General features: G+C 36.2%; 1 protein-coding gene across 2 annotated transcripts in view; it reads left to right on the forward strand.

Moving 5' to 3' along the window:
* The window catches only part of KPNA4 (karyopherin subunit alpha 4), a 68,142-nt gene extending 61,367 nt beyond the window's left edge, over positions 1–6,775 (forward strand). For both annotated transcript variants that reach the window (XM_042954289.1, XM_042954290.1), the window contains 2 exons: positions 1,361–1,455; positions 4,791–6,775. In XM_042954289.1, the coding sequence (XP_042810223.1) occupies positions 1,361–1,455; positions 4,791–4,889 (194 nt within the window). In that variant the 3' untranslated portion in view covers positions 4,890–6,775. The remainder of the gene's footprint in view (positions 1–1,360; positions 1,456–4,790) is intronic.
* Positions 6,776–12,564: the final 5,789 nt, after the last annotated feature.

Consider the following 12,564-nt stretch of genomic DNA (forward strand, 5'->3'; position numbering starts at 1 on the left):
AAGGCCAGGAATCTGTATTTTTAGGCTTCTCCATTGGATTCTGCCCCAGGGTATTACAAGCCATTGAAAGATTTTACCTGGGGGATTGGTATATTTAAATAGAGCATGGATAGCAGGGAGATTGGGACCATTGGAGACAAGAGGCAGGAAGCCCGTTAGGAAAGTATACAGCGGTTGGGCCATAATAAATGATGACATCAAGAAATGGATAGACTTTGAGGTTTTGAGATTTGATGATAGAGTATGGAGGGAAAGGGGAACTTGGGCTTTCTCTCAGATTTCACGTTGTTTATTATCACCAAGTAAGAATACAGTAGATCGAACAATTCAGTTGAGGAGAGGCAAATAACAAATTGTGTTTTGGACATTTTAAGTTTCAAGTACCCATGAAACGTCTGGTGGAATTATCATACAGGTGTTTTAATTCTATGTATCTAAAGCTCAGAAAAGAAATGAAGTTGTAGATTTGCAGGTCCTCACCTATCTTAGTAGCTAAATTTCTTTTCAGATTTTATTTATTTTTTAAGCTTTTATACATAAGCAATCCCCATACTCAACATGAGGCTTGAACCCACAACCCTGGGGTCAAGAGTCACATGCTGTACTGACTGAGCTAGCCAGGCCTCCTAGCTAAATTTTTTTCACTTGGAAGTGCAGGCCCACAAAGTGTGTATAGAGTGAGAAATGAGCCCGTAACAGTTTCTCCCTTGTAAGCAATAAAGGAAGAACACTCATGAAAGGGCAATTTCACTTTATTTCAGAAGCCTTAAAATTATTACTCCTGTCAAACAAAACAAGATCCAATTTGCATATCACTTTTTATATATTCTTTTCTGCCTATGATTTAAAAAACTCATTAATGTTTATAGGGAAGCTTCTCCTTAAATACTGTGGTTCATCTTGATCATTTTCTATAATGCTTAACAGATGTCTTAACATTCATATTTATTAATCACCATTATTTTCATTATTTTTATACATGGTCATTATAAAAACTTGACAGAGGCTAGAAAGTAGAGAGAATCTGCTTTTAACTTGTAACGAACAAAAGCAGTCCATGTTGTTATTCCTTATACACATTGGTTATGTAGTATTCTGAATAGAGGTGCCCCTTTGCTTGCTTAAACATTTACATGCGTTTAAACACTCAAGTTGTTAACTTTTTAAGATAAATATGCTGCATCTTTGTGCATAAAACCTTTTTATTTTTAAGATTCACCTTTAGAATAGATTCTTTAAAAATCAGATTTGCAATCCAAAAATTGAGATTATGTGGTCCCAAGAGTAATGTAATTTTTTGTTGTTGTTGTTACTGAATTTTAAATATTACCGTTGTTTCACTTCATAAAATTTCTTGCAGGACTGGAGAAAATTGAACAGCTTCAAAATCATGAAAATGAAGACATCTACAAGTTGGCCTATGAGATCATTGACCAGTTCTTCTCTTCAGATGATGTATTTAATAATTTTATAGTTTTCTTAGTTTTATGTATAAACATAAATCTAGAAATATAGTAAGCAGGTCATACATGTATATATTTATTTGGAATGGAATTAAGTATGTAGTAGTAAGGTCACCTCCAGGAACATAAATATTTTAGTATTTTGAAGTCCCTCAGGGTCACCTGGGTGGCTCAGTTGGTTGAGCGTCCGACTTTGGCTCAGGTCATGAACTTGGGGTTCGTGGGTTTGAGCCCCGCATTGGGCTCTGTGCTGACAGCATAGAGTCTGGAGCCTGCTTCAAATTCTGTGTCTCCCTCTCTCTCTGCTCCTCCCCCACTCATGCTCTGTCTCTCTCTCCTTCAAGAAAAAAAATAAAAATAAAAATTTTTTAAGTCCCTCAGGGCATTAAAATGTAGTACTAGTTCTAAGGGCAAAAAAAAGATAAGGATTTTTTTTTTTTTTTTTTTTTTTTTACAAATGTATTGACATTAATAGTTAAAAATAGAATGAAATGTTCTTATTTTGCAGTGATGCTGAAAGGTTTGCTTGTAAAGTATCTTTGTTTTTTTTTTTTTTTTTAATCTAATAACTGGAAGTTTGTACCTTTTGACTACCTTCCTCCACTTTTCTCTTCCCCCACCCTCCACCTATGGTAACCACAAGTTTGATCTTTTCTATGAGCTTGTTTTTTGTTTTGTTAGATTCCACATATAAGTTAGAGCATATGGTATTTGTCTTTCACTGTCTGATTTATTTAACTTAGCATTAAATGCCCTCAGTGTTGATACATGTTGCTGCAAATAGCAGGGTTTCCTTTTAGTCTGAATAATACTCTGTTGTGTATATATACCACATTTTCTTTTTCCGTTCATCTGTTGATGGACATTTATATTATTTCCATGCCTTGGCTGTTGTAGATAATGTGCTATGAACATGGGGTGGAGATGTCTTTTTGAGTTAGTGTTTTTGTTTTCTTTGAATATATTCCTAGAAGTGCAATTGCCGAATCATATGGTAGTTTTATTTTTAATTTTGGGGGGAGGGAATCCTCCATACTGTTTTCCATAGTGGCTGTACCAGTTTACAGTCCCACCAACAATGCACAAGGTTTCCCTTTTTCCATATCCACACCAGCATTTGTTAACTCTTGTCTTTTTTGTGATGGCTGTTTTAATGTCTGTGAGGTAATATCTCATTGTGGTTTTAATTTGCATTACCCTAATTACGAGTGATATTGAGCATCTTTTCATGTATGTGTGTACCTTTTATATTTCTTTTGGAGAAATGTCTGCTCAGGTCTTTTGCCCATTTTTTAATTGGGTTGTCTTTTTGCTACTGAGTTATGATAAGGATTTTTTTTTTAACACTGGACAAGTCAGAATTTATTTTCACTTGATATCCTTATAGTTAATAGCATAACATGTTTGTAAACAAAGCAGTGACACTAGTATATTCTATAATGTTTATGACAAGAATTAGTTAACCCATACTTAAAGATGTTGTCACTATTATTTTTAGTAGGTGACCAAAAATAAATATGAGGATAGATAAAATGGAAACAATAAATCATTGAGAAAGTTAAGTTACTGTATAATGTAAAGTGTAGTATACAAAAGTATCTTCATTTTGTCAGTATGTGGTAGTTGAAATTAAAGTATTAACTCATTTTCAGTATTGCCTCTTTGGAAAAATAAACCTAAAAGCAGTTATTCCTTTAAAAATTTTAACTAGGGGCACCTGAGTGGCTCAGTCGGTTAGGCATCTGACTTCGGCCTAGATTATGATCCCGCACTTCATGGGTTCTAGCCCCATGTCGAGCTCTGTGCTGACAGCTTGGAGCCTGGAGCCTGCTTCAGATTCTGTCTCCCTCTCTCTGCCCCTCCCCTGCTTGCACTCTGTCTCTCTGTCTCCCCAAAATAAATAAATATTAAAAATAATAAATTAAAAAAATAAATAAAATTTTTAAGAAAAGAAAATTTTAATTAGATACAGCCACCAGTGGATTTTTTTTTTTTGATGATTCTCAACTTTTCAAAGAATAAGTAAGTCATAATACCCCCAACCTTTCCACATTATCAAAAAAAAAAAAAAAAAATTCAGTGTTAATGAAACATTTTGTTAAGTATATACGGTTTGAACATTAACCTGACAAAAACAATACTGGGAAAAAAATTTATAGACTATTTACCTACAGATGATCAAGCTAAGTTCTGTTTAGAATGTAATGCCATTTAAATAAATCAGAACTAAAATCCAGAAAAACATACTCTCTTAAGGGTATCTTGTATCACATGTCTTAGAATTGGATTTTTGGAAGTCCTAATTTGCAAATAGATACACACAAGACCTTATGATTTCTAATACCTCAACATGAAGTTATTTGTTACTCTCTTACATTGTGAAAAGAATAATTCAAATCAAATGCGTATTTATAGGAACTGTGCTGTAAATCAGTGATTTTGTGGTATTTCAAAAAGAACCTTTAGCTATAGAGCATATAGAATATTATTTATTCATTATAGCATAGCTATTATTTTACTGTTTTAAGCCCAAAGGTCATTTGTCTCCAATTGCTAGTAGAAAAGTATCTAAAGATTACATTTACTCTGCAAAAGTGACAGCATTAATTTCTCTTTTTTTAATTTTTTATTTAATGTTTGTTTATTTTTGAGAGAGAAGCAGAGAGACAGAGCGTGAGTAGGGGGAGGGCAGAGAGAGAGGGAGACACAGAATGCGAAGCAGGCTCCAGGCTCACAAACTGTGAGATCATGACCTGAGCCGAAGTTGGACACTTAACTGAACCATCCAGGTTCCCCTAATTTTTTTAATTAAGTCATCAACTTTTATCTATTTGCCCAGGTAAAAGAGAAATTATACATCTCAGTTTGAGATATAAAAGACCATCTCTAATTTCTTATATTTCACTCTTTTGGAAGATACCTATCTTGCATATTCTCTTAAGTTCCCTCTCATTTTGATGTCCCTTAAGAAAAAGCCTTTACAAAATAGTCACACTTTCTTTTCCTTTTTTTTTTTCTTTTTTTAAGTTTATTTATCTTGAGAGAGAGTGTGTGCGCAGGGGAGGGGCAGAGAGAGAATTCCAAGCAGGTTTCGATCCCACGAACCATGAGATCATGACCTGAGCTGAAATCAAGAGTTGGGCGCTCAACTGACTGAGCCACCCAGACACCCCAAAATGTTTCAGCTTTCTAAAGAGATGGTGGGACAGTGTTCACTCTCCTCATCTTTCTCATACTTTTTTTTTATGGGAAATGAGAATATTTCTATAATGCTATTTATATAGCCTTTAAAACTAATTATCACTTGCGTTTTCTCTTTTCCTTTAGATTGATGAAGATCCTAGCCTTGTTCCAGAGGCAATACAAGGTGGAACATTTGGTTTCAATTCATCTGCCAATGTACCAACAGAAGGGTTCCAGTTTTAGAAAGATGTTGTGGAAGTTAGGTACAATGCAGCACTGAGATATATATATATATATACATATATATAAAAAGGTTTGATCCATCAAGCTTGGCTCATGGGATCTGCTGCTGCATTAAATCGGGAAAGAAAATGTGAAGATTTCATTTGGAATCACAGAAAATGCCCAAATGAGGTCAAGATGGCGAGTGGGTGCGAGTGAGAATGAGTGGCAAAATGTAACGAAAACTTTACATGAATGCTTATTTAGGTTGTTCAAAGTAAAAAGGGCTACAGGTCACAGATCTTCCGTGCCTGAGAAGGAACATTGACTTACTCTGTATCAATTGAGGGGAAAGTGCAGTACTGTCATCTTCAAGCCTTGTAAGCATAAAAGAGGATATGATGCCCATATAAGTCAAAGGAAAACGAGCCCAGGCCTTGCTATGAAGCAATGTGTGAATGGACAATGTTGAATGAATGTCTGGCTCAGTGATAGGGAGTCAGGTTCATCTTTCAAATCTAGGGCTCTTCACTCATGAAGCAGACTCCTAGTCCTGGAGTGACTGTGTACGAGAGTATGGTTGTGGTGCTGTATGTGAACGCATGCAAGCTTGATTCGCCTTCAGGGGGCTGATAACAAACCTAGTAAATCATCAAAGTGAGATCATAAGTGTTAATGTACACTGGACATGAAAACAAAGACCGGTTTAGCAGCAGACATTGGTTTACTCTGCAGCCTGTGTTTTCTATTCCCCCTCTTCCCTTTTCCCACCCACCCTCCTTTTTTTTTCTTTTTAGTTTTTATTTACTTTACCTAGTATGGCTTTTTAGTTGCTTCTCAAGTCAGAAAACTTTTCAGGAAGGTTTCCCTGTGCATTTGCACCAGATGAATGTTTGATGCTATGAAAAGCTTTCCATATCATCAAAACTAATTTGTGTAGATTTTTGCATGAAAAAAATCATAAATTTCCCTCAAAATAGACTGTGTTGCAGTACACAAGTTACCATAATAGTATAAAACAGTAAAATGTGCTTTAAAAAGCCATCCTTTTCATTTTCAGAGATAACATAAAGATCTTTGCATGAGGTAAATCTACAGCATAGTTCATTTTTAGATTTTGTTGAGTCCTGTAAAGAAGAAGAAGAAAAAAGTTTCAGTTGTGGTAGAATACCGTGCTGTGTTTAAATGTTACTTGTTTTCAAACTTTGTTTTCTATGAAAATGATATGGAAACTTCTAAAATGGAATTTGGTGCATATGTACTGCTGAATAAAGACCGATGAAGAGGTTTGAGTAGATGTACAAATCAAGTAATGGTTTGAACACCTTTAATAATATGCCTAATCTGTTCAATTGTTTTAGAATCTTTTTATCTTAGATGTAGGCAGCCATGAACAATCTATTTTGAGCCACTTTAGGGAGAAAACTTTGTATTTTTAAAACTTGCATAAAAGTTATGCAAGTGGTTTTTATAAATTGGAATAATACCTCAGTTTTGAGGTTATGCACACTAAATTAAATGTGACATAAATTAATTTGTACAAAAAGAACTCTTTATAAGGTGGCTCATTGTAGGAAATCCTGTGCCTTCCCCTTTGAGCACAAGTGTTGCATGAACAACAGTTTGCTATAAGAAACATACCAGATTAGCCACCATTAGCATCTATATCTACTTTGTGTTTAAAAATCAACTGGTAATTCTGAAACACTGTAGAATGGATAAAAATTATTTTGTGATCATAACTCTTTGTTGAACTAGAGTATTTTTGCAGCATTCCTTGTCATCAGAAACATGGTTAAAGTTTAAAACTAGAAGCAGCAGAAAACTAGCTTGTAAAATTTATCCAAGTAGAATGCAGGCTAGGCTGTCTTGGGGAAATAAACATTAAAACTTAAAGCAATGTTTTACATGGGGTGTGTGTGTGTGCTGTTTGGATTTTTTATATTACATATATATTAATGTAAAGTTAAGAGTATAACTGATTGGCTTGTTTTAGATTGTCCTTAAGCTTTTGACCTAGAACCAGAATAACAGAAGAAATGTCTTTTAGTACAGACTTAGTAATATTCTAACCCGCTGGATTTGTTCAGGTGACACTATCTTTGCTTCTGCTGTCCAACCCAAGATTTTGACCTTTCTTCATTCTTCCAGCAAAACGGACTGAGAAAGACAGCTTGAACTGTATTTTACATAATACTCTTAACTTCAACACGTGGCTCCAAATGGCAGATTACATACAAAGCTTGTTTTTTACAGAAGGCTTAAATTAACAAAAGGTGAACATAACGGTATTGTGTATCATCCATGTTTCTTAGTAAGCAAAAATCTGGCTCAGAGTAAGCCAGTAAAGTTATAAGAAGCCAAATGATTTTATAAAATAGTTATTTCTATAATACCTCCTAGTTGTGGATGATATCAACATCTGAATACAAGGGCTACCTGATGACCTAAATATTTCATTTCTACCTATGGTCTCATATAGGACATTGATTTTCTAATAGAATTCTTGGAAGGATTTTTCAGGGTCTGAAATTTGTTTCAGCACAGTTAACAGTTCACCACAGTTTATGAATTTAAACACAACTCTTTGGGGCGCCTGGGTGGCTCAGTTGGTTAAGCATCTGACTTTGGCTCAGGTCATCATCTCACGGTTCATGAGTTCAAGCCCCTCATCAGGCTCTCAGCTGTCATCACAGAGCCTGCTTTAGCTCCTCTGTCCCCCTTTCTCTCTGCCTCTCCCCTGCTTGCGCTCTCAAAAATAAATAAACATTAAAAAAACGTAAACACAACTCTTTGTTTTATTCTCTACTGATTCCTTTTTAACATAGAGCGTTATTTATGGTGAGGGGAAAAAATGGACTAATGGACTAAGCCCTAACGTTCTTGACTTTTCACATCTTAAACTGCCTTTTGGAGCATTGAGCCCATCTCATAAAATAAGAATATTCTATTACAGAAGTGTGAGTAGCCCTACTCTAAAATATATCTTTAAAGATATTTTTTCCTTTCTGTTTTGTGTTCTGATGGAATTAGTACTTTCTACATTACTCTGAACCAAAACCAGGCATTTTGTATAACTAAAATTATTGACTAATGATTAAAAATACCCTGGAAGACCGTTTAACTCTTAGTTTAGGCTTACCTGGTAACTGCATTTCATAGGTTTTTTGTTTCTTTAAAGGTATCCTTGCATTGTAAAATGATGGGGTTAATTGTAACATCAATGTAATTTGTGGAACACCCTATTTGCATTCTCCATTGCCTCATTTCCCTCAAGAAAAAGGAGAAATTAAGCTTTGTATTTTAAGAGAAGTGATATATATTCTGTTGCTCTATAACAAATTATTACACATTTCTGGCTTCAACCAACATGTATTTATTATTTCACAGTTTCCACACGCTGGGAGCCCAGGTACAGCTTAGCTAGATCCTGTGCTCAAGGCTTTACGAGGCTGCAAAGTGTCAGCCAGAGCCACAGCCTCAAGGTTGGGGGTCCTGTTCCATGCTTATATGGCAGAATCCATTTCATTTCAGCTGTGGAACTCAGCAGCTTGCTACTTCAAGGTTTGCAGGAGAATCTGATTTCAGAGCAGGCCCTAACCCCCGTTTTAGAGGGTTCACCTGATTAAGTCAGGCTTATCCGGGGTAATCTCCCTTTTGATCTCAGAGCCAAACTGATTAATGCCTAAATTACACCTGCAAAATCCTTTCCCTTTTGCTCTATGCTGCAACCTATAACATCCGTCATACTCACAGATTCTGCCCCACTTGAAGGAAGGGGGTTATAAAGTATGTGCACCAGGGAATCTTGGGAGCCGTCTTAGAGTTCTGCCTACCACAAAGGACTATCAGTCTTTAGACCCTGGAACAATTTGGAAGTGATCCCCCTAATATATTGCAAGTTTGGTTTGGGACCACCTATTGGAATTGAATGAAAACTCTGGACCAGCTTACTCCCAAATGCAGAAGCTAACAGCTTTTTAGGGAGTCTGTAGGAGTCCATGAATTTCAGAGTATAAATGAATGATCTTAGTGCGCACCCCCCCCCCCCCCCCCCCCGTTTTAAATGATTGCCAAGAGTCCCACAGCTACTAAGGGCTAGATGAAAGCTTTATCTCAATTCCCTTGTCATTAGAAGCTGCACTTCAGCCATTGTTCTAAGTTCATTTAAATTTGTAAACCAATGCATAAAATGATGCAGCTTTTTCTAACTTTTGAGGAATGGCTAACACTTGTAAAAAAGCTTGAGTATGAATTTTGAAATTATTTTGAGTTTTCAAAACAACTTTCCATTGTAGATATTAAGGAGGTGAACTAGAAACAGGCCAACCTAGCTTGAATCAAAGGCAGTCACAAGTAACTTTTGAGGTTTGGTGAATTATTCACCTAAGTATAAAAGTTAACATCATAGGTATAAAGGTTGAATTGACTATTTTGAAGGTCAGGGAATATGGTAAATTTTTGTACCTCTTCTTGATTATTTTACTAATTGGCAAAATCCATGAAATATCAGCCAGTAATCTAATACTGACTAGGAAAGAAAAATTTGCCCAGATGTTTCAGTATTCCCAAACTAGCAAATCCATACCTAGCCAACTTGACATTTTGAACATTTAAAGGAGAAAACTTCCTTTTAATAAACACATTGGACCACCTAACTGGCTCAGTTGGTGGAGTATACAGCTCTGGATCTTGAGGTCATGAGTTCAGGCCCCATATTGGGTGTAGAGATTACTTAGCAATAAAAGAGGAGTGCCTGGGTGGCTCAGTCGGTTGAGTGTCTGACTTCTGCTCAGGTCATGGGTTTGAACCCTGCATCTGGCTCTGTGCTGACAGCTCAGAACCTGGAGCCTCCTTCAGATTCTGTCTCCCTCTGTCTCTGCCCCTACCCCACTTGAGCTCTGTCTCAAGAATAAATAAACATTAGGAAAATTTTTTTACATAAAAGACCCATACTTTAAAAAATTTAAAAGTTTACCTACAAACCTTTTTTCAAACACATTAATAAAATGTTTTTTAATATAAGTACAGTAATAAAAGTTTAGATGCCTTTAAGCAAAATTAAGGTGCACGTTGACAGCCTTAAAATCCAAATTCCTAAATTGAAGGAAGATGAAAAACAGATTTGTCAAGTCTGTATTCCAGTGTGACAAGAAGCAACTGTGGGCTGACTATCGTGTCAAGTATCAACAATGACAGAGAAGATAGATTTAGTATTTTTTCCCTAAGACCTAACCTAGCATTTCCATTAATTTTTAATACTCCCTTTAAATTCAGGCCCCTTAGGTGACAAATTTGGTTCAGAATGTCCATGTTAAGTTGTACTGTTTATAAAACTGACAGCTGCTAACATGAATAAGGGCAGCAGAATGTGAAAATTACTGCCCTACAAATTCTTTCTGATCTGCCTCTCACCAGAGGACTGTACTAGTCCCTTATCATTGCTTGTATTTTTACCCCAGTTTCTCCCTTCTCTCCATGAATTTTTTATCCTTCAGTTCTAAATATGGTCCTTATTCCAGGTTATTTAGCTTTTCCAGACTATCAATTCTTCCAGTTTTATTCTTTATGAAGACATTTTTTACAACATTTTCCACTTTAGTTTTTCTTTCTGTTATTCTTCAAAGCATGAATCTTACTTTCCCTGCCCATGTCTTAACTTCTGTTTTGTGTAGCTGATGGATTCTTTGTTACTCTCTAACTTTATCTGAGATTTCCCATCTATTTTTTCTCCAAACAACTGTTAAAAATGTCTAATAGTCTGCTTAAATCTGTATCCTTTTTGTGATGCTGTTAATCTCCAGTTACCTGCCCTGCCCTCCAGATAATTAATTCAACATCCTGTCTTCTCCATTCCATTCCTCTGTTTCTGAGCCTTGTGAGCCATCTTTCCCCCACCCTTTGTACATAGTTACCTTTTTGCTCTTTTGACGTACTATCAATGCTAAATATCCAACTCTTGGACTCAGGAGGATTTTTCTTTAAAAAACAAAAACAAAAACAAACCCTCCCCATCTTGGCTCATAATTGTGGGATTGGGAAGGAATCAATATAGGCTTATTTTGACTTGCTGTATTACCACACTTCTCTTGTTTTTTACAAGTCATCCCCCTGTTCAACTCATTAACACAAAACTTACCTATTGTAGGTATTTTCTACCTCCAGTTCCCTTTGTACTTGCCACTGTGCTCCTCCATAAACAGTTAACACTCTGCCTCAAATCAAGTAGCTCCCAGTGCAGTCACCCTTGTCACTATATAACTGGTGCAGAAAAACTGGTTTTTATTATTTTTTGAGAAAGAATGTGAAAAAGGGTCAGAGAGAAAGGGAGAGAATCCCAAGCAGGCTCCACACTGTCAGTGTGGAGCTCATCGTGGGGCTCAAACCCATGAACGGCGAGATCATGACCTGAACCAAAACCAAGAGTCAGAGACGCTCAACAATCTGAGCCACCCAGGCGCACTGGAACTGGTTTTTACGTCCTTTCCCCCCACTTTGAACCTATTTAAAATGGTTAGGACAGCTGTTAAGGTACTTAGATTTAGTAACTTCATTCCAGTCTGAGTCAACTAGTGCTCAGAAGTGCTAAGAGAACTGAAAAGTCTGTTTTCCTGTTCTCTCTATCCCCATATCCCTCATTTTGCAATTCTGCCCAGCTGCAGAGAGGCAGCAGGTAGGAAGTGTCTTGTTTGCATCCTGGTTTTTCTCAACTCCACTCTTTGTATCTTGAATTTTCCAGATCTCTGTCTTCTTCAGGAAGCCAAGTATGTCCAGTACCATCTACTACCCTTGCCATCTCCATCAACTTATTTTGCAGTTATGTGCCTTACATTTATGGTGATTTTTCAGTCTGTAGAGACTATCAGTCATTGCTCTTATCACATCTGCATTTCTCCATCTTTCTTTCCACTAGATTGTACGTTTCTTAAGGGGGAGGTCTGCATATAAACAAAGCTCTGTAAACCCCATGAAAGTGTCATGAGTTCTATGGGGACTCAATAAAGGTTTGCAGTAATAATGATGCATCCTCTCTGATAAACTGATTGTAGGGACTACTTCTAAAAATCAGTCTTTGATTGGAATTTAAAAATTTGCCTCATTGCACCAGAGGTTTAGAATGCTTCCTATCAGAAGGAAAGATATTTCATCCCTTGCCAGATGAATGGTCATTTTAAAATTTCCTTTTCTTCATTTTTGATGTTATACCCAATATCAGATCTGGATATCTGACACTCATAAGATCGTGAAATGGATCTTCATGGGGTTTTCAAATAACAGTTTTACATACTATGAACCAGAGGCAACCTACTATCTAATACTATTGATGCAATTAATGTTTTTAAACATGTATTTTGTTGAAATAACTTTGCATCATATCAGTAGGTGTTTTACAAAGAAACTATCCAAATCATAAAGGTAAGTGATTGCTATCTTAGTCGATCTGTAGTACAAAATTATTAAAATGCTTTTTTGGTTGTTGCGCTGCTCATTGATTAAAATAATTACATAGGCTTTCTTCTGCCTGAATAGCAATTACACAAATTTTGGTTGCTAGAAATAATTAGGAGCAAGCACAAGGAACTCCCTCAATTTTGTCTAATCCCAATCTTAATCTAAACAAGTCTGATAATCCCTGGTTTTTACTCGGTTTTTTACTGCTATTGTAGAGGCCTTTGGTACAAATTCAGACCTTGGC

The sequence above is a fragment of the Panthera leo genome, chromosome C2 (assembly GCF_018350215.1).
Source record: "Panthera leo isolate Ple1 chromosome C2, P.leo_Ple1_pat1.1, whole genome shotgun sequence".
NCBI lineage: Eukaryota > Metazoa > Chordata > Mammalia > Carnivora > Felidae > Panthera > Panthera leo.